This window comes from Anguilla anguilla, chromosome 4 (assembly GCF_013347855.1).
Source record: "Anguilla anguilla isolate fAngAng1 chromosome 4, fAngAng1.pri, whole genome shotgun sequence".
In the NCBI taxonomy this organism is placed as follows: Eukaryota; Metazoa; Chordata; class Actinopteri; order Anguilliformes; family Anguillidae; genus Anguilla; species Anguilla anguilla.
The window spans coordinates 63599905-63622552 of NC_049204.1; the positions used below are offsets into that span (position 1 = coordinate 63599905).

Genomic DNA, 22648 nt, shown 5'->3' on the forward strand with positions numbered 1-22648 from the left:
GACTGTCAGGACTCTCAGAAGCAATAGTAGGGGCGACATTTGTCATATTAGTAACCACCACGTGCAAAGCGAAAGAGTTTGCGCTTCGATCGCTGAGTTTTGTCATTGAACGAACACTGACGTAATTCCGCGCGAGTTGTATCATGCTGGAGTAGCCAATGGGTGCGAGTTAGCAGCGCGAATTCCAAGGTGTGTCACTGGTTTCAACTACGAGACTGCGCAGCTTCCACATGGCTATATAAACATGGCTGTGGGTGCCGTTGGACTGGCTGGTGATCAATTTCAGGAGGTAAAGTTATGCAAGTTTATAGGTTTGCTTTTTTGTGTAGATTTATTTGTATGGTTATTTTGTGCGGTCAACATACGTGTCTGTATTGCTTTGTGACTTCTTAGTTGGGCGGTTAAACTTTGTCAGCTAGCTTGGCCATGTGTTATAGGTAGCTAGCTCGCTAGCTGGATAGCGTGAAGTCACGTGCGAAACAGGCTTTGCGAAAGCAAGCTATGTGTTTTAGCTTGTTAAATGAAGCAACGCAACCAGGGCTAGCTAAAGCAATATTTTGAGTGTGGAGTCTTTAATGTTGTGACACGGCCAAAAACCATGCTGGTTTGGAAATGAAGAGCACATACTAGCGTTTAACTAGAGAACTATAGGTTTGCGAGTCCACGATGCATTTCCGTAGTTTAGCCCGCAACAGGGTCATGTTATTTTAACTTTGCCCTTCAGTGATCTTTTGTTAATTTTTCAGTTACGCGAAACGGCAACAAGTTGGAAATGTTAAGGTAGCTCGCGAAGACATTAGGAAACGAAAACAACCACCAACGACGCCTATTAAAATGCCTGCACTTGAAACCTCGGTCAATTTGGAAGTTAAACAAATTCAATCACAAGAAGAGACGTGGAAAACGCAGCTTGTCAACGGCGGGGCGACAGATGTTTCCCTAAACTCGTTGCACAGGTTGAACGGCAGCGATGATGCCAGCGCGATAAAACCAGGAAGACTTGTCGAGGCACAGGCTGAAGCTACAGTAGCCCCGGCATCGAATGGCGAAAAGGTAGTTTCAAATGGACAGTCAACTGTAACCTCATTGAGACCAGAGTCCCAAGCGGTACAAAACAACAACAGCCTAACACTGACGCCCAGCAGTTGCAACGCGCCAGTGATTGTGTCAAAAACTCCAATTTCCGCAGCGCTTTCACTTTCAACGCCGAAAACTGCAGTCGCTCCTTTCGCGATGAATGCACACATTATAAACGGCTCAACAAACGTGCAGTCGGCTGTGAGCAACCCTGTGCCCAAGATAATAATGAACGCGGGACAGAGTGGAACGAACTCACCCGTAGTGCCGGCTAATAACGTTGTCCAAGGAAACTCTTCAGTGACACGTGTAGGCCAGCCGACGGTGACTGCAAGCACTTGTGGCCAAGTCAAGGTTGATATGAGCTTGGCGCCTACTTCTCAAGCTGTGGTTTCTACAATGACCGCTCCACAAGCCTCGAAGGTGACCAGAGTTGCCACTATTACCCAGACGCCGGGGAAAGGGACTGTCATCGCCTTGCCACGGCCATCCACACCTCAGCCGACCGGTGCGCCGCGAGCACCTCAGACCACTTCTGTGCAGCTGCCTGCTAATTTTCAGATCCCGCAAGGTGAGCGTGTTGCGTTTTCCTTAAAATCTGTCAAACATTATCAGTCCTGCACTGGAGTTCTCCAGGAGCCCCTCCAGGTAAGGTTGGGTGTTGAGTTCAGTCAGTGTGCAATAGTTTCTTTGCATGCATATGGTCTGATTTTAAAATAAGTCGTTTTCCAGAGGCTGGTACGGCGTGTTTTTTGGTCATGACTGTGTGCTACACTTTTCATTAGCAATCCCAGTTGCTACGCTAAGAAACTGTGCCGTCTGTTGATAGCGCTAAGCTGTGAATCTTTAGTTTAATTAATTATTTTTTTAAATTATCTGGAGTACTTTTAGCTTGTGGAAAACGCACTATGCATTGTGTGTGCTCTCTTTGCTCTGCCCCCTTTGTCGTGCATTGCTGTCTGAGCTGCTGTTGGCGCTGCTGTGTGTGCGCAGGCATGGTTCTGATCCGGAGCGACAGCGGGCAGCTGATGCTGGTGTCCCAGCAGGCCCTGGCACAGGCCCAGGCGCAGGGCATCATCCCCAGGGTGAACGCGGCGGCCAGGGCCCCACCCACTCCGGCCGCCGGTCAGGTGTGTTTCGGCTGCGGCTCACGTTCCTCCTCCCGGCCCCCCCACACATACACGGTCCATGGGGTCCCCCCTGTAAGGCACGTTGCAGACAAGGCTGCACTGAATGAGTGGAGTGCCTCTCGCGTTCAGCTTTTGGGGATTCTTAGGCGCCCCAAATGTACATTTTGGAGCTGTCTTCTTGTTTGCCGGTCCTCGCTGTGTGAAGTTATAAATGATGCCGTTTGATTGGCTGGTGTAACTGCTGGAACTGAAGCCATCGCTTGGCTTCAGTTATGCGCTTGGGTTTGGGGGTTGGGGGTTTGGGGTGGGGGGGGGGGTGCACTAAATGATGGACAGTGAAGCTGATTCAATTGCTCTTGCTCTCAGTGCTATTACTGATTGTTATTTAGGCTTTTGTTGTGATGTCATTTTGATCGCAGTCATGACTGCAGTCCTGATGAGGAAATACATGTAGCATTACGCAATGTTTGGACAGCAGTCAGGCTAGTATGAATAATAATATGAAAATATTGCCTCATGCTCTGCGGAATTCTGTCCAATTTTCAGTGGAAACATTACTCATCCTGTTTTTCCGTCTGTAGGCAACGACGATCGTTCGAAATTCGGAGGTTACACCTGTAATAAAGGTGCCCCCGCCTCCAGCAAGCGGCACACCAGTGACCTCTTTCCAAAAGATGTCCGTTTTAAAGGTTGGTCATGATACTTTAACTGCACAGCTGATAAGCAAGCTGGAAATTCTCAACGTTTCTTGTCACAAGTCTCAAAGACTCGGGGTTCAACAGATGAGATTGTTCTGGATTCCGATGTGTAACGTGTTGTTTGTGGGTGGGTCAAAGGTTCGAACTGATCTTGCCACTCAGGCCAAGTCACTCTGTGTTGCATTGCTCTGTGCTTTACACTAAGCCCATCTGAGTGCCTTGAGTTGCTTTTCCAAGCCATTCTATGACATTGTTTTGGTGGTTGTTAAAAATCGATAGATTCTACAGATGAGCGACTAGATTTGTTCAATGTGATACGTTAAGCCACTTTCTTTGATAACATGATGTATGTTTTGATGGAAGCATCTAGATATTTGACTTAATTCGATTAATTGGCGGGCGGCACGGTGGTGCAGTGGGTAGCACTGTCGCCTCACAGCAAGAAGGTTGTTTGTTTGAATCTCAACTTGGGCCCTTTTCCGTGTGGAGTTTGCATTTTCTCCCCATGTCCGCATGGGTTTCCTCCCACAGTCCAATGACATGCAGGCAGGCCAATTGGAGACTCTAAATTGCCCATAGGTATGAGTGAATGGTGTGTGTGTGTGTGCGCCCTGTGATAGTTTGGCGGCCTGTCCAGGGTGTATTCCTGTATTCCTGCCTCTCGCCCAATTCACGCTGGGATAGGCTCCAGCACCCCCCCGTGACCCTGCCCAGGATAAGCGAGTATAGATAATGGATGGATGGTTTCCATAGTTACGGTCATGCTACATGTTTAGGTCTTGTCTGTGACTTGCCTTTTCCCTGTTAGGTCACAGGAAGTGCCGTTTCCGCCGCTGCAGGCCCGACTGTGCGGCCAGCTGTGCCTGCCACGGCAACGGTCACCCCGGCAACAGCGGAGGGACCCAAGGCCACGCCCACCGCCGCCATCTCTGCGGTAAGGCTGCCTTCGATTGGCAGGTTGATCACACGGTCGCGTTATTTGTTTAAGATTGCGGTGAGGTGTCACCCCATACAATCATCCAAACAGCAGCCACAATAACAGATCTGTAACCGTTCAATGTTCAATACAGCACCTTTTCCATTTAGAAAACAGTGTGCATTGTTTTAAAAAAAAAAAAAAAAAAAATTTTTTTATTGTTTTTTGTTTTTTAAATCTTGAATGCAGCTTGCAGTTAAGCCTTAATATCATACCCCCCTGTACAGTGTTTAGTGTCCTAATATAAAATACACCTTTCTCCGGTGTACAATTTCATAGTGCCACTGTAACAGATGGTGCTTATTTGGAAGTGTAGAAAGGCTTTTTGCGTGCTTAGTGGAGATCTATGCACACGTTACATCAGTAGAGCTGGGAACATGAATGTTGGATATCTTGCCCTCCTGTAATAATAAAAGCAACTTTTATTTTTCCTCAGGAAACTTTGGAAAATGTGAAGAAGTGTAAGAATTTCCTGGTGACGCTAATTAAGCTGGCCTCCAGTGGCACTCATTCTGTTGAAATGGCAAAAAATGTCAAGGAGCTGGTGAAGAGTCTGCTGGTGAGATCCGTAATGTGTACTCTGCGCGTAAACAGTGTTACACGTGCCTGTCTCTGTATTGTTTTTATTGTTTTGAATTTCGAAAAGTCTTGCGTTTTTCGGTTCTGCTTCATGTTGATCATTGTTCACCGTTAGCACTCACACTGACTTGTGACTTTGTTGCCCGAACCCCTCGCTTTTGCGCTGTTCTCAAAAGGATGGAAAGATCGAGGCGGAGGAGTTCACAGACCGGTTGTACACTGAGCTCAAGTCGTCTCCTCAGCCTTACCTCGTTCCTTTTCTGAAGGTATTTGTCACCTCCGTCTAAAATAAATCACATTTATGTTACTGAAATTTGATTTATAAGGAGATTTAAGAACGGGGGGGGGGGCGAGGACAACTGGAAACGTTGGGCCTTTCCATACAGTCTGGAATTTTGTACAACAGTAACAAAGCAATGTTATTGGCTGCTTCAAGAGCAGGGGTGTGAAAGCTATTTTTTTTTATGTGCTTATTTTTTTAAAACTAAGGGCATAGGCCTTGACACCAAAATGGATGGAGCATTCATGTCCCTTCAGTGACTCTCAAATTTGAGCCTCTGCTGTTGTGCTTCACTACAGAGTGCAGAGTCTTGTTTGCGTCACACAGCTGGGTGATTGACAGCATCTTGCAGCCCCGCCCTTTGTGGGTTTTTCCAGAGCCTCCCTGTCCAATCAGCAGTGCTCATTACTGCAGGACATGCCTTCTTTTTCCAACGAATTTCCAACGAAGTGCAAAATGCTGGTTCTTATGGCGTATATTTATTTATTTATTTCTTCATTAATTTGGGGAGTGCCAGGGGGGAATTCAGGGCCCTTTTAGAACTGATCCTCTTCTGCGCCTCCCTACCTCCTCTGTCTCGTCTCATCTCTCTCTCTCTCTCTCTCTCTCCCCCTCTCTCTCTCCCTCCCTCCCTCCAGAGGAGCCTCCCCGCTGTGCGTCAGCTCACCCCAAACTCGCAGCTCTTCATCCAGCAGTGCGCTGTGCCCAAACCCCCGCCGGCCCCCCAGCAGGGGGCCAGAGCGGCCCCCCCGGCGCCCGCCGGGCACAGCAAGCCCTCGCAGCCCAGCCTGGTCACCGTTCCCGCCCCCAGACCCGCCCAGCCACCCAGCTCCACCCACCTGGTAAGCCCCGCCCACATCTGAGGTGAAAGGTCATTCCTGGCCTTTGCCGGTTTTAAAAACGTTGTTTTTTTAAAAAATGTTTTTTTTCGTTGGCTATCACTTGTTTTGCTGCCGGGTCTCCTAATTCTCGTTGCCCTTTCTGTTTGTGTCATGGGGGAGGCGTGGGAGGACGCTTGAATAATTCTGTCACGTTTTTAAACGTCTGCGTGCGTATAAACAAATTGGATTTCTTTTAATGTCGTTACTTTGTCTTGCTTGAAGCGGCCTTTTCTAGATCCAGAACAGTGGCTCTAAACCGGTTGGGAGTGCTCAGCCCCGGAGGGTTTGCCATAAATTGAGAAGGAATGTTAACTGAATTTCTAATCTGTCTTAAGAAGTTGGGGGGAGGGGAGTGCTTATTTTAGTGTGGTTATTTTATTTTATTTCTACTTTCGTGCTTTTAGCTTTCATTTTCATTTGAAGTTTGACTACAAAAGTGCTGCTGTTTTGAGAGTGAATTTACAGATGAAGGATCTCTAGGGCTTGCCTAGTTCATATTCACTAGACCATTCGGCACCAAACCTGTGCCTCTGTCTCCTCTACATTACCCTCCTGACACTCGCACTCCGGGACCTTGATACCTGTACGCGGTGTGCTTCGAATTTTTTGGCAGTTTGAAACGATGTTTTACATGGTAATTTAATTTGAAGTAATTTTAGTTTTTGTTTTTTTGTTGTTCTTTTTTTACAGAGGAAGGAGGGGGGATAATTTTGCGCTCGCTGTCTCTTGGCAAACATGCGCCCTTGTGTAGTTCATTTTGGTTGGGTTTTCTCGGTACTTTGTCTTAATTTGCCAGCGAAAATGAACTGGCTCAGGGTAAAATATAATTTAATTTAAATCCACCCCGGTCCCCATCGATCTTCTAGAACATGCCCAATTTTGAAAGGGTTTTTGACAGAAGGACGTGTGAATACCTCCATTTCGGCTGCATTCTGTCGACGTTTATATCCGTTACAGGGTTTTAATTTGTTTTCCCTTTATGTTACACGAGGAGTTTTCTTATAAGGGAGTATGTGCCATAGGCTCCCTAACACCCACGGAAATCCAAAGAAAATGAAATAAGGTCTGAAATATTTGGAGTTGTGTATTATGTATGTGTGTGTGCGTGTGTATGTATGTATGTATGTATATATAGTACGCAATCTATGGCCAAAAGTATGTGGACATCTAAAATCTCATCCATAATTATGGGCGTTAATATGATATTGGTCCACCCTTTGCTGCTTTAACAATCTCCACTCTTCTGGGAAGGCTTTATAGAATATATATATATATTTTTTAAATTTATTTTCTTTTGCGCTGAAACAAAAATCGGCCCTGGACAAGCAAGTGTCCCTGAACTGCCCAGTGAACTGTTCCCTCAGAACTGTTACAGTACCTTAATTTTGTCACTAGATGGCGATGAGGCACAGACTGCATCTATTGTTTTCCCTTCAGAGCTGTTGGGTAGCGAAGGGGCTGGCTCCACCTCCCTGAGCTAGCCTAATTCTGTCTGCTTTTTAGTGCCATCTCGGACCTTAACGCTCAGTGCAGCCGATTTCGCTCTTTCCACTGCCTCTCTGGGATTCTCAGCAACTGTGTGCAACGGAACGTTTGGCACTCCAAACTCCTCTCGTTTCTCACCTATGTAACGCTGCAGTAAAACAAAGCACAAAAAGCGTCCAGTGAGGTGCTTCGTTTTTTTGGGGGTTTTTTTTGCCATTATTATAATAATAATAATAATAATTATTATTATTATTATTATTATTATTATTATTATTATTAATAATACATAAAAAAAAAAAAAAATTAACACGTAACTTGCTGCTTATCGTCTAGCTGTGGATCAGAATTCTCAAAGACACAGTTATGGCCGGGGGGGGGGGTGCTGATCCTTAACGGGATCCTGGCTTCAAAAACCCGCCGTTGGAACTTCAGTGGCTTTAATCTGAAGCCCTTTGAACGACTGTGCCCCCCGCCCCCCACCCCCCAGGCCCCCGCTGCTCTTAAGAGAGACATAATGGTGAATGTAAAGTGCTTCATTTAGAGCCCCCTCCTCCAGCCAGGATATGGTGAGTCTGAGTGACGGCTATGACAAGAGAGAGCAACTTTAATTTGTCAGCACATTTTGCGCGCGCGTGCGTGCGTGCGTGCGTGCGTGCGTGCGTGCGTGTGTGTGTGTGTGTGTTGGGGGGGTGGGGTTAAGGTGAGGGGCTGCATATTTATTCTTCGGCACGCTTTCGCCTCACGTCTGCGATTAACTGAGCGCAGTAGGTTTGTTTTGGTTCCAGTGGATTTATTTTATTTTGTATTTGTTATTTTTCCTTAATGAACTAAGGACCGGCAGTCGAACGCGCGGCGCGGACACGCTGTGCTCGGGAAGTGTCTTGCGGTCCCGCTGTTTCTTCCTTATCGGCCGTGTGCTTCCTTTAATGTTCCGGCCTGGTGAGTGCCTCGGAGGTCTGAGGGGGGGGTGCTGCGCCCTGACGTCCCGGCTCCGAATTTTAAACGCGGCCTGCGTTCGCTCCGGGTCTGCCGTAGCGTGACCTCTGACCTGCTGCCCGCGAAGCCGAAGCCGTTTTTGGGGGGGGGGGGGGGAGCGCTGCGTCCCGAGCGGTGAGGAGGAGGAGGAGGAGGGGGCGTCCTGAACGGCTTTGTGTGCTTCGTCCCTCCCGCAGGTGATCCAGCATCCGCGGGGCGTGGTGATAAAGCAGGCGCTAACGTCAGCGCCGCCGCCGCGCGTCTCCCTGCCCCCCGCGCCGGGCCGGACCCTGCAGAGGCCATCTGTCACCGCCATGGTGCAGTCGGCTTCCCACGCCACAGGTGAGACCGCCAGGCCCCCCCGTTTTTTTTTTTTTTTAAACGCTTGGCGGGAAAACTTGGAACGCGGTTTGGGGACGCGGCGACCCGCTCTGACGGGGCGAAAGGCACGCTCCGACGCTTCGGAATCTGGGGCACGCCGTCGACTGCGGGGGCTGGTTGGTCGACGGCGGTGGCGCGCGATGTTGTGATTGGTCCTAGCGCCCGAGAACCCCGTCCAGCCTTCTACCTTGCAGCCAATCCTTTCCACTCTCGCTATGCCCCTTTCACACTCATTCCGCCCCTGTACCTGTGAAAGCTGCTGGACGTGCCCGAGAGCTCAGACTCTGATGGATAAGAGCTGTAGCCCGCTGGCCTGCTCCTTTCAGTTAGCGAGCGCTGCCGCTGCTAGGCTAAGCTTTTACATTCCCGCCAAGGCCCTCAGTGGTCATGAGTCCTCAAGGATGGATCTCTCTCTCTCTCTTAATGCTAAAATAAACCCATCAAATATTTCTTCTATTTGGGTTATTTTTGAAATTCCCAAATTTTGGAAAGCATAAAACCGTATAAAATATAAAACATCTCCAGGTTTGAGGTGAAACTAAAGTTTACAGCCTTCCTGAACATTCATTTAGATGTGTGTGGCCCAACTGGTCAGTTTGTCAGTATACAAGAACAGGTTTTCTTGTTGTTCGTCAATGAAACCACTGAAAATTGCCTGTTTTTTTTTTTCCCCGCTTGTTCTCCCAAAATGAAAAATAAAATAAAAATCATCGTACAGGGGCCTTTTAATGCAACAGAGAAAGGGCAAAGATAAAACCCAGATACTGACACTGGCGAGCGGAGAGCTGTGATTATCAGAAACTTAAGATTACAAGAACTTTCAAAACAACACAGAAACTTTCAAAGTGTCAGTTTCCTAATCCTGAAACAAAGTCATCTGAACCGGCTTGTTATCAGATGAAGAGAAAATCATTTTTTCTTTCTTTTTTTTAAATTTCTTTATTTATTTGATCAGCTTGTGCGTTTCATTATCAGAAGCGCTCCTGGGGAATTTTATTTTATTTATTTATTTTATTTATCGTGTGTAGCCTATCACCAGGCCCGATCCGCCCGGGGACTTGGCACAAATCGCTTTGTGCATCTCGTCATTAATGCATAAAATAATGGCCCCTTTGTGGAGGTCATCTGCAGAGAGAGAGAGAAGGACCCCAGGATACGCTCTCTGCAAGCAAATATGTATTGATGCTGCGGGCTGTGTGTGGAGAGTATAGCTGCGTACTCTGGGGTCACCGGCGCACACACACACACACGCACGCATGCGCGCGCGCGCACACACACACACGCACGTCTCCTCGGGGCACTTTCTCCTCTGCTGTGATCAGAGGAATAATGATGAAGTTGCGCCAGATGAATTTATTACCCCTCGTGCTCGTACGGACTCGTTCTCTGTCCCGCTCGCTCGCTCGCCCTCTCCCCGTTCTGTTACCCGCTCTCTTTGTCTCACGCACGCGTTCACTCTTTCACAGACTCACACACACGCGCGCGCACACACTTGTATACGCACATTCTCACTTATGCATATGTGCTTGCGTTCATGTACGCACGCTCATGCACACATGCGCGCTTGCACATTCTCACTCGCATGCATGCATGTATATTTGCTTGGACGCATGCACTAACTCACACTCACGCACACGCATGCACACACACATGCACAAACACTCATTCTCATTCGCATGCACGCATGTATATGCGTTGCACACGCACACGCATGCACACTTGCATGCAGGTGCTCGAATATATGCACATATTCTGGCGCGTATGCATGTTCTCAAATGCATGCACACAGTAACACGCGCAGGTAGCACGCTGCTGTTCAGTGAGGTACACGTTGCACCTTCCCATGGCACACAAGCATGCAGTGAAGCAGTCTCTGTTTGACATTGAGCTGCTGGTATGGGCTTGGAAGTGGCTCGCTTATGGGGTTTGGTGTCATGTTTGAGTTGACATTTGTTTTTGTTTTGGGTTCATTATAAGTATAAGGTCCTCATTTCTGCCTCTCTCACCACAGACTGGAAAGAGTGGAGATGGAAATTATAATTTTTATAAACTAGGCTTTTATGAGAGTTTTCTTGCTCTAATGCACTTGGTTGTTTTAGGGAGAACCTGTGTGTGCAAACCGCTACAGTGTTCTTGCTAACCTGAAAGAATAAACGACTGTTTTAAAATAACTGTGTCTATCCTCTGGCTCCAAAAGCTTTTCTGCAGCACCTTTTTCTAATTCTATTAATTTGCTTCCCCGGTCTTGTAGACTTTATTTATTCTCTGCTCATATTTTTCCTTTTACGCTCTGCAAACAGATTAATATTTTTCTTTTTAATGTTTTACCCCCACAGGAACCTTCATGAACCATTCCTCCGTTCAGGTGTCGAAAATCATAACCATGCACCCGTCTGCGGCCCAGAGAAGCAGCTTCAGGGACGGAACCCCCGCGTCTTTCAGGTACCGGAGTAATCTTCCCCCCCCTCCCCGAAATTAAAGAAGCTGGGAAAGAGGTGAGGCTGGACGTCCCTCTGCTCCGGCCAGATTACCCGGCTGCTCGGAGAACACCGGTGCCGAGCGATGAATAATTCAGCTCGGTTCCCTAAAACTGTGCGCGTTTCTCACCACCCCCTGTTTCATGATTAACTTGCGTGTCCTCCGTTGAGCAATGGACAGAGTTATTCCACGGCAGGGAGAAACTTATTCTTGATTGTTTGTGTTGTATTTTTTAAAAACTTGTGTGATTTGTTTTCTATTTTGTAAGAAATATGAGTGAACCTGATAACAGCGGTCATGTTTGGGTACATAGTTGTTCACTGGAGCATTTTTGGCTCTTTTATTTTATTTTTTTGTGTGTTCCCGCCGTCAGGGATGAGGACGACATCAACGACGTGGCCTCCATGGCCGGGGTGAACCTGAGCGAGGAGAGCGCCCGTATCCTAGCGACCGGCTCGGAGCTGGTGGGCTCGGTCATACGGTCCTGCCGCGACGAGCCCTTCATCCCCGCGGCCGTCCTGCAGCAGCGACTGCTGGTGACCGGTAAAGCGCGTTTAACTCAACCACCCGCCCTCCCGCCCCCCCCGGGGTCACGGCCCCCCCCCGTCCCGCTCCGCGAAACGCTTACGCTGCCCGTTCGCGGTATCGACCCCCCCCCCCCTTCCTTCTGAGGGCGCTCCAGCCCAATGTGACCCCTTTGTTGTTTTGCGCTATTGATCTCGCCGTTTCTAATTAAACTGAAAGTGCGGTGGGATGGGGTTGGGGGGGTGGTGGTGGATAGGGGAGGGGGGGGTGCCCGGGGAGGAGGAATACTCAAGTACTGTTACCAAAATCTCGCCATCCTGTAAAGAAAAATATATTTATCCGGGACGTGTTCTCCCGTTCTGTAGTTCATTGTATCGTTTTTTGGCAGAGCGGATTAGTATTTTGAGTACAAACTAAGGAGAGATTACGCTGGAGGTGTGGTGCGGAATGCAAAGAAGTGAGTGAATAAGACTCGGGACTGAAGAATGCTCGCTGGCAGCACCGCAGAACACGGGGTTTCCATCTGGGGTTTCCATCTTCTCTTACGAGAAAACAAAACCTAAACTGAAAATCTGCTGGTGGGGCGAAATATCTGATTCTGGACTTAACAAGTTGCCGGAGGACATCGATGATTTGCATGGACAAGGACATGCAAAGGGCTGACAGTTTCACTGGCTCCTCAAAGGCAGTCCGGCCTGTCAGACTCCCTTTCTGCGGTGCGGTGTGTTTTAGGAGGAGAACCGGGGACGTCTAGAACTCCCCCAAACGCAGCTGTGGCTGCAGACAGTCGGCCATTCCAGGAACTGGACATGCTCTGCCCCACGTTGGATGGCAACATTATTATTATTTTTTTTTTTTAAAAGAATACTTGCATGCAGCCTTCTGTCGGATCATTTCCTATTTTTACACACTCAGGCTGTGACTTGTGGGGTGTCGCCATCTTGGCTCTAACCTGGCTTTGCTGCTTCCGTCACAGCTGAAGGATCTTTCGGGCCTTGTGGTGGTCTCATTTTGGCTTTAGTCCATTTCTTTCCGTTCATTTAACTTCGTTAGGAAAGTGCCGTGCTCCACAGTAGGGACGGAATAAGCGGCTTTTACCGCTGACCTCCAGCAGGTGGCACTGTTGAATAAAAGCATTGTGTGCACGTTGATTTTATTCAGCACTCTGCAAGAGGGAAGGGTGGCGGGTATTTTTGTATTTCAAAATTGCAGAAGAGAAAAAAAAAAAAGTGTCATCGCCTGATGGAATATAAATAAATTATTAATCATAAGCGGACTGGACTTCAGTCTCTGGCCCATTGTTCTTGGATGAAGATTGACTCTTCTTAGAAAGTTGTTTGTTCACAGAAAAAGAAAAAACTGGGGTTGGCTCAATGTTCTGAGGCGATGTCAGAGACTACTGATCTGTGGAAGGGGGGGTCCATTTGCAGGGGTCCTTTCTTCTGGTTGCGGTTCCTGCAGAAGACCCCTTCCCTGATTGGACAGTCTTTGTGCGGCCCCTGGTCACTGCTTTTACACCATTCTCTCGATTGTGAATAGATTTGTTTAAGCGTCCTAAGTCATAAAACTGATTTAGGCTCATGTGACAAACATGGGTCTAAATCAACTTTGACTGTATCCCGCAGTTTGAAATTTATCTTCTTCTTCATAGGATTTTAAATATGACATGACACCACTGTGTGTTTTTACTGATGTTTTTGTATTTATTTTTTTTATTTGCTACGTGGTCTTTGTGAAAGTACATACAGTACTTGAGATGGAGGTTTCGGGTTACATTTGTACAGTAACCTGATGGGGGTTTGGTCTAGCAGAATAATAAACGGTACACTTCCTGGAACATAATGGGAGATGTTTGCAAAAAAAAAAAAAATGGGGTGGGGGGGGTGGAATAAGTAAAGCACTGGGTGCTGTGGGCCATGAAATAACGCCCCCCCCCCCCCCCCCCCCAGCTACTGGCCTCCTGGGTGCTCAGAAGGAGTCTCTCCTGGTCCCCAGACATCGCCCGCCACCACGAGATGATGTTCCATGTAAATGTCAGCCCGTGAGGAGGAGCCGTTGGTCCGGAGCGTAATTCGATCGCCCGCAGGCGCAGCCATCTCCGTATTCCCACAACTCCCATTTTCCACCCCCACCCCCCCTATTGTTTTTAAAAATATATATATATGTGTTTCCATTATTCGTGGTTGCAGTTTTGTTCCACAACCCCCATCTTTCTGCATTTTTGGTGTACAGTCATGCATGTCCATTTGTGAAATTTATAGTACCCGTTTAGAATAACACTGGCTGTGGTCCCCTCCCTCCCCCCGCTGTGGATGTAAATGTGTTATTTGTGTATGTTATATTATATTTATTTAAGAGTCTGGAGACGCTGGATGTCTTCATTCAGGACCTCGGAATCCCCGTAACGGGCCTCGTCCTGGCATCAGACCGTGTCCACGCCTGACCGCGTACCGGATCGGACTCCGGGCGCGAGCCGGGTTGCCATGTTGTAGCGGGGCCCACCCGTGGGGGGGAGCGGTGTGTGCTCGGGCTAGCGCGATAGCGCTCGTGCTCAGGGGGTTTCTGAACGGCGTTACGGGAGGGGTTTGGGGGGAGGGGGGGGGGGGGACGGTGCGGGCGGTGCGTCCTGATGCCGCGGCGTGTCTCGATCGAGCTGCGGCCGTCCCGTCCCGCTCTGCGATCCTCGCTCTGTGTTTCAGTCCCTTCAGATTTATGTGAGGATTTTAAGGTCAGAGCTGCCCTGCAGTCCTAAAAGCCTTTTTTTAAAAGCGAAAATGCTTCATTAAACGCGTGCCCTTCAAAAAAATAAAATAAAATAAATTTAAAAAACTGTTTACTGTCTATAAGATCAGCTTTAGCCACACAGCCCCCCCTCCCGCTCACACAATCCCAAACGCGTGCTCACACACACGCGCGCACACACACACACACGCGCATCTGGCTGCCAGTGTGAGAGGATGTGGGTTCTGCCCCAGGGGCAGTTTGCGTGTCCCCTGTGGGGGCAAAATGACACAGGACTGCAGATCCCCCCTGCCCCCCCTGCCCCCCCCCCCGCCGCGCTGCAGGGGAGGTAATGAAGCAGAAGCCTTTCTTTGTAGTTTCTGTGGCTGTGGGCCATGTCTCCCAGCCACACAGAGCCCTGAGCCTCCACAGCCCCCGCCCCCTCCCCCAGGCCGATTACTGAAGGTACCCAAACCCCCCTCACAGGCTGGGGGCACAGCGCTGCAGCAGAGCACCTCTGCCCCCAGGGGGCGCTGTGGCTCAGGAACCACCACCACCCCTGTCTGCTGTCTTCACATCTCGGGCGAAGAGAAAATCATTTTTTATTTCAATCTCCACCCCCCCCCCCCCTCCCACGGAAGGTGTAAATCTAAAATGGCTTTTGAAGTTTGTGTGAAACGAGCACCGGCCCGGTGTGTGTGTGTGTGTGTGTGTGTGTGTGTGTGTGTGCACGTTTGGCCGGGCCGGGTTCTTTCCCCCTGGCAGGCCTAGCGAGAGGGTGACCTGCCACGTTCGTCAGCTAAATTAACCGCAGAGTTCCTCCGCCCAGTGTTCTTAACGCACGCTGGACCGGATTTCTGCATCGTTGGGTCTGTCAGCTTATGCACTCTGGGGTTTTTATTTATTTATTTATTTATTTATTTATTTTTTAGTTCTTTATGGAACTTTAGTAGTAGCTGTGAAAAGTGTGGAAGCTCCCCGAATGTTTTTGCCAGACAAAGAACCCGTGAACTCAACAGGGTTCCTCTGTGGAGACAGAGAGGAGCCTTTTGGACCCCTTCTGAGAGTGTAGTCCATTAACACCCACTTTGAGAAACCCTTGCACCATGTTGATGGGGGAAAAAAGTCTGCACAGCATTTACTGTGATTTCCCACCCCTTTTTTTATATAGACTCGTTTTTTGCAGTTGGCCCTTGTGTGTTTTGTAAGTGCGGTGTTTTCTCCGAATGAGAAATCACATTGGCACGTTGGCATCTTCGCCTTTAATTGCATCTGTGTGAAGTGGGGCTCCTCTGGGTCTCTGGAGCCCGTGGGAAGGAAGCCTGGATTTAATCATCAGCGCGTGTCATCGCTGATCAATAATGAACGCCGGTTTTAAATGGGCGGGCTTCGCTGCGACACTGGGTCTGCGTTTCTGAAGGGACCTGATGCGTACAGCGCTCCAGTGTAGTCCGGGGAATCTGTGCAGCCGGTACCTGCAGCGCAAGCTCTGCTGCCTGTCACCTGAGAAACTCAAATTCCCAGGATGATGGGATTTGCTACCGTAGCTATCAGTTTCCTTTTTAAAGGGTTGTCGTGGTCTTTCTTGAATGAATGCTTCTGGGTCGTCTATGACGATGAAAGGCGTGACCATGTAAGGCCAAACCCAGCTTTACTGTACTCTGATGGTGTGCTGGGGGGGGGGGTATGGTGAGGTAAAGGCACGTTGAACATCTTGCGTTTCTTTTTTTCATAAGTCATTGTCTTTAATGTTAAGCCCCCCCCCCCACATTCAAAAAAATATCTGCTTCAGTTTACGGTCTTGCAGCTTCGACGATCACTGGATTACTCCATTAGACTTGGCGCATTGTCACTTTGCGTGGCGTCTGTCGTCTTACGTACACCTGAGCATGCTGTTGCATGGAGCTGAAATTATGGTCTGCCTGTGTAAAAACAAAGAGGGTTGGGGTAGGGGGGGGTGGTGTTGGTGTTGGCTTCCTCTTAAAGCGTGATTGCATCTTTTTGCCGATGATGGTAAAATTGAAAGGAGCACAGGCTGGGATGGGGGGGGGGAGGGTGGTGGATGGGGGGGGAGTTGGGGGGTGAGGGGTAGAAAGAAATCCAAACACTTTGATCAGTGGCATCAACAATTTCAATGTTCTTGTTAAGCAGTATGCAAATGCGGGTGATATTGAATAAACTTGCCAGTGTGGCAGGAATCCATCGCGCAGCGATGATCAGAATGAGGGGGCTGAGAGGCCGTGGGGCTCGAGAGTCGCTCGCAAGGGGATTTCTGCAGAGATACGCGGCGGAAAGTAGGCTAGGGAAATGAAAGGGATGGGCTCGGCCTGGAAGGAACTCCATCTAAATCAGCAAAAAAAAAAAGAAAGAAAGAAAGAACTAAAGCAAAAAATGAAGAGGGGGGAGTAAAAAAAGAAAAAAGGAATAGGAAAAATTTAAGCAAAAAAAAATAAATTTAAAAAGCTGCTTTTTGGTTGTAGTGGAATGTCACCTTGATGAGCGAAAGGAGAGTAGGCTGATTAAAGGCAGTGCTGGAATGGGAGAGGCGTTTGGGTCCTGGCCGTCTGTACGCACTGCAAGCTGCTGTCGATGGAAGGCTTTAAATTATATAACCAAAATGCAGCTTGGATACAAAGGCAGGTATACGTTTTTAGGGGGGGGGGACTGTTATTAGTCTTGCGTTCCTGTAGGTGGGCTCATGTGGATACAGTGACCACAGCTGCTAATTCGCTCCTAATTTTGAAAATCGCGCTTGTGAGCGTTCGTTCGCTAACGGCGCCGGTTGTTCAGTTGGACTGTGATCGCGTAGTCACTTTGCCGAAAACGATTCGAAAGCGGCCACACAAACCCCTGCTCCGCTGTGTCCTGACCCGGCACGACCCCTTTTTATTCTCGAAAAATCTTTGCGTCTTTATTACAGATGGAGCGCGTCTGCCTCAAATTATCATTCACCGCAAAAATGTGTCACCTTGACATTTCTCCAAGTTCGGCTCTGGCCCCTGTTCTGTCTGAAGGGTTATCGTCACTCTCAGAAATGAATGGAATGGAAGCCATTTTGTTTTAAATCATTTTCTTTGGTGAAGGCAGGGCCTGAATGCCGTTTTGGGTAATTGGCTCTGTGCTCCTCGGTCTGTCCTGGTGTCCTTGCTCATTGTCTGTCTGCATTTTCGTTGTCAAGGAGATGTAACCTTTCTTCTTTTGTGTTCTTCTTTTGTATTTCGGGATATGAAAGTTAGCCATTTGCCCAGCTTAGGGACTCTTCTCAATCGTTCATGGGCTTTGTTTGGGCTAATGTCAACACGGATGGATTGAACCAAAGTTGTATTTATATAAAAAAATAAAATAAAAAAAAGGTCAAATTTCAGCGCAGTTCATAATTGGCTTCATGGCCAACATTTCCAATGGGAAATGTAAATGTAAATGGAGTGCTTGCTTCATACAGCTCTGTTCTGCTGGAACAGTAGTCATTAACTACGGCCCGATGAAATGTGAGGGTGAGTGAATCTGGCAAAACATTAGGTCCCAAAATCTCTAGTGGCCCACGAGTATAATTTTGTCGTCTTGTCTTAATTGACATTTCGAGGACCTCGCTGAGGAGACCCTGCCGGCTTCTCGGGGTGTGGAGTTTGGAGAGTTCCCCCTCTCACTTCACCGTCTGCAGTGTGGTGAGGGACAGAGGTGCCGGCGATTTGGGCTAACCGGATAACCGGTCGATCGGTCTTGCTCGTTCTCTCTAGCGGGTGCACTACTTAAATAAACATTTGACCTTTTTTCCACCCCTCTCTTTTCTGTAGTGGGAACTGTATTTTGATAAATATTTATGCTGGTTGGATACTTGAGGCGTATGTGGCAGAATACTCTTTTTAACGGTTTTGCTCATTTCTGTGAAGGGTACTGTAGTTTGATAAACACTTGACTGGTATATGTATTTAGTGAGAAGCATATACCTTATTTGGGTAAATACTTAAACCATCTCGCTCTTTCTTTTCTGTTGCAGGTACTGTAGTTGGATAAATGCTTGACTTGCATAAATCCATCGTAAATCCACAGTAGAAAGATGCGTGTAGTGTAGTGTAGTTGGGTAAAATGCCGGATGTTTCTCTCCCTGTCGTGTGTTTTGAGATGAGGGGCCTGTCGTTTGGCTTTCCTGTGACTGCTGACTGCTTTGACGCCGAGCTCAGATTAGGGACTGTTATGGGTGCCCACTAACACACGGACTGCCTGCACACCTCCCCCACAGCAACCCTTGTCGTTGTGAAACGGGGGGGGGCGGTGACGGTAAAGGTGGCGGTACACCCAAACGCTGTGCTCTGCGTCTCCACGGATACGGCGGCCTTGAGGTAGCAGTTTTGCTCAGGGGACCCCAGTGACGGCTGTGAGAACGGGCGGGGGGGGTGGGGGGGGTGGGGGGGTGGGGTGGTGTCCAGGTGTTTCTGCTTTCCGCCTCCCGCCTCGAGCCTCCCCCCCCCACCGTGAGTGCGTTTCTCCACAATGGGCCGAGCGCCTGCCCCGCGGGGCCCCCGTCCCGCCCCTCTCAGCCCTTCTGTGACCTCACAAAGGGAAGCGGACCCCACAGCGCCCGCGGCAGCGTCGGTGATTAATGGCGGTCGGAACACGGGTTCAGGTGGAGAAGAGTCGCCGTGGAAACGGCCGTGCGGAGAACCCCAGTCTGAACTGGACACGAAGCGATCGCCTCCTGCCCCACAGTACTGCAGTAGGGCTAGTAGCACAGTCCTGAGTCCTTGCGTCCTCAGTCCACGTCTGTGAGAACACTGATGTGCCTCTCTGAAGTAACCCTGATTGTGTTACACGCAGGAATCTTGCCAGTGATCCACTAGTGTACAGCATCTCTGATCCTGCAGTGTACAGGATCTCTGTGCAATACTGGATCACAGAGTATCACTGAGTAATGGTTTTCTTAGGCTGCGGGTGAGGGGAGTTGAGGAGAAAGTGAAGTTAGTGCTTGCACTGCTGCACATTACATCAGTGTCATACTGAAGAACGCCAGGCGGCACAGTAGCATTGAAACGACCTCATTTATTTTGGGCCGTTTGCATTGTCCCGCATTATTCTTCCCCTGACAGCCCAATGCCATCCATGCCAAGGTAAATGTGCCCTGTGCCCACAACCCAAGGGACCGCAGCCTCACCGCAGGGCGTTGGTGGAACCGCATTACCCAGCATCCCCTCCTCCTCCCCCTCTGAGAGAGTGCTTGTCCCACACTGGCAGCCTTTAGTCTGGGTCCTGTGTGGGGCTCGCCTGGGTGGTGGAGCTCCTGAGACTGAGCGGGTGAATGTGGGAAGCAGGGCATTGATGGAACCGCATTACCCAGCATCCCCTCCTCCTCCCCCTCTGAGAGAGTGCTTATCCCACACTGGCAGCCTTTAGTCTGGGTCCTGTGTGGGCCCTTTGCCTGGGTGGGGGGGCTCCTGAGACAGAGCGGGTGAATGTGGGGGTGCTCTTCCCTCAGGTCAGCGTGAACCCCCCCCGCCCTGGTGCCCCCGTGCCCCCGCCGATGCAGGGGGCCCGTGTGGGATGCTCGGCAGAGGTCCTGACTCCCCAAAATTCCTGATCGATACAGCGCGGCTTTTGACCCCTCCCCGGTGTCTTGGTCAAGTTCCAAAAACTGGCCCGTAGCATCTTCCCACAATGCACCTCACCCCCCCTAAAGTTCAACGGCTGGGACATGCCCTGCAATCTAAATCTGCCTCCATTCCACAACTCAAGTGAAAAGTTTTCATCTGACCTTCCTGGTTAGTTAGAATCAAGTTTAGTTTATATGTTTGACTGTAGGACTGTGTGCGTATGGATGTGATCCAGTATCTTTCGTAGTGTACTGTACATGGATCCGTATCATACTAGATCCTTCTGATCTACCACCATACAGCATGTCTGTGATACAGCTGCATGGAGGGATCTCTCTGTAGATCTGACCCAGTACTCTGCAGTGTGTTCTCAAACGGGGAGTCTGTTCCTGAGTAACGTTTCCTGGTGGTGTCCAGGCTCAGTTTCAGATTTCTAGCACTGTGTTTTCTGCAGAAAAGCGCCTGTCTGTGGCCTTTACCTGAGCGCCTTACTTACGCGAGTGCCGTGGCGTTAACTGGCCTACCGCCATCTTCCAGACTCTCCTTGCGTTTGCACTTACCCCTTTACCATTGGCTGATACGACCTGAAGCACAGCTGTGTTTCCTGTTTCTTTTCGGCTGGACCGCAACAGCGGGGCCAGCCCCGTAAACGTGAGTGTCTGTGAGTGACTGAGGTGATGAAGTTACACCATTGGCCGGCCGAGTTATGAAGTTACACCATTGGCCGGCTGGATGAAGTGTGTTAGGTTCAGCCATATACTTGGTTTTTGACCTGGTCTTGTTTTAACGGCCAAGGGAATTTCCTATATGTCCCATAAAGTGCTGATGCATGGTACTGTTGCTGCATCCTGCCCCCTGTGCTGTGCCACTGTGAGACAGTGTGACTGAGTGTGCGGTGAGGTGCAGTGTGACTGAGCGTGCGGTGAGGTGCAGTGTGCGGTGCGTGGCCCTGGGCCCCAGAGCGGGGCCATCTGATCCAGCCTCGCCCCTCCCAGCCCCCCCCCCCCCCCGTACTGGATGACTCCTCGTGATGGATCAACGGGAGAAATTGGCCATAAATATCAGAAATGGGTAAAAATTTAAAATGTGCCCCTCGGGGGTCATTCAGACCCAGTGTCTGAACCTCCTAAATTCTGCGTTATATGCAGGCTTGACGTTTTAATTGGGTTCTGTGTCGTCCTGCTCGTCGGTGATGTCACTTAACCCATTAATTCACACCAAGAGCTCCTCTGGCACGCTGCACATTTTTACTTCTTTTATTTTATTTTTTTTAAATGGCACCTTGACAATGGAAGTGTGTTCAGAAGCTTAATGATTAATCTCTGACTGTGATTCTAATGCAATTTGCTGTTCAATAATTAAACAAAACTATGCAATAAATTATTTTTTTTTGTGTGGGAGGATTTGACCATGTGATTTATGGTGAGGACCTGACCGTGTGATTTATGTGATTTTGAGCTTTTTTTTGGCTGCAGTTTCACTACCAGTGCAGGAAGTCACAGCTTTCATACACTGATTAATCACACTGAGCAGAACAGAAGCTACCTCTTTTCACTCTAACGACTCTTCTGGCTGAAAACTCTTCAGAAGTATTCAGTAAAAATATATTTTTTTAAATTTTTCTGTCCTCATTTTAGTTTTTAATTTTTTTTTTTTTTTTTTAAATCTCACTTTCTGGTCCCCTGGCTAATTTAGCGAAGTGCTGTAGCCCCTCCTTTTCACACGTCGAGTAATTTTGATGTTTGTTGTCATTTTTTTGCGTATGTGCGAGTCGGTCGTCGGTTAGCGATTCTGTCGCCTCCGTCCTACGAACGACCTTGGAGACGGAGCGGTTCCCGCAGGCTACGCGGCGCCACGTCCGCGTTCCGCGTCTCCATGGCGCCCTGGGCAAGGTTTTATTAACGTATCATCTCGGGTCTTTTTGAAGTTGTCTTTTTTTAAAATTTGTATTTATGAGGAAAACGTGGTGATTTCCGCACCGTCTCTCATTAACGCGCGGGAGCAAGGCAGCACCTGCTGTGCTAATTATTTATCTTTTGCTTCACCAAAAAAAAAAAAAAAAAAAAGAGCAGTGCATGATGGGGTTTTTTTTTTTTTTTTTTTTTTTTGCAGGCAGGAAGCACGGCGTCACGGACGTGAGCGCGGACGCCGTCGCTCTGCTCGCTCACGCCACGCAGCAGCGTCTGAGGGTGCTTCTGGAAAAGCTGACGGCGGTGGCGCAGCATCGGAAGATTTCCTTCAAGGTAGCGCCCCCCCCCCCCCCCCCCCACCCCGAACGATGCTCTTATTACTGTCGGCTCTTACGCCTGAATCCTGCACATCCACACGTCTCTCACACACATCAAATGGCGGGCCTTTTACTTCCACAAAAGGGACCCGTCTGTTTGGGGCCTACAGCATGCAAGTACGTTACGTGTCTGTCTGTCTTAAGTCTGGACAGCCCCTGGTCTGATCTGGAAAATGGCCGCCGTGAGTGTGGGTTTTTATTGTAGCCCAGGACCGAGACACTTGTTTCTAATGATCAAGGTCTGCATTGAAGACCGTGAGTAGTTATTTAGTTGAATCGGGTGTTGTAGTGCTGGGCTAAAACAGAAACCCATACCCACACGAGCCCTCTTCAGGTGGACACCCCTGATTTGGACGGTATATCTAAATTTCCATCTTCTCAAATACTGCCTGCAGCGTGAAAGATCTGCATATATAGTTGTCGCGGGATTTCCCCCGCCTCTCCTAAGTGAAAGGTAATTGGCTGGGACGAAGGCTGCACTGTGGGTAATGGCTTGGCGAGACAAACCCCTGTTCACCTTATCTGGTTCAAGCGTACAATGCCAACGTCCACGTGTCGTATAATGGGTAGTGAACTGGGGCTTTTAACCT

The 22648-nt window shown here is 49.0% G+C and overlaps 1 protein-coding gene across 2 annotated transcripts in view; it reads left to right on the forward strand.

Moving 5' to 3' along the window:
* Nucleotides 1-204: 204 nt before the first annotated feature.
* LOC118226405 (transcription initiation factor TFIID subunit 4-like) overlaps nt 205-22648 on the forward strand; it is a 35543-nt gene continuing 13099 nt past the window's right edge. The window contains exons 1-12 of one of the 2 annotated variants that reach the window (XM_035415997.1): nt 205-289; nt 747-1648; nt 2071-2207; nt 2789-2896; nt 3714-3839; nt 4318-4440; nt 4637-4726; nt 5379-5582; nt 8279-8423; nt 10799-10904; nt 11314-11483; nt 21884-22014. In XM_035415997.1, the coding sequence (XP_035271888.1) occupies nt 835-1648; nt 2071-2207; nt 2789-2896; nt 3714-3839; nt 4318-4440; nt 4637-4726; nt 5379-5582; nt 8279-8423; nt 10799-10904; nt 11314-11483; nt 21884-22014 (2154 nt within the window). In that variant the 5' untranslated portion in view covers nt 205-289; nt 747-834. Of the gene's footprint in view, nt 1649-2070; nt 2208-2788; nt 2897-3713; nt 3840-4317; nt 4441-4636; nt 4727-5378; nt 5583-8278; nt 8424-10798; nt 10905-11313; nt 11484-21883; nt 22015-22648 lie in introns of both variants that reach the window. The other variant, XM_035415996.1, reaches the window with a different exon arrangement.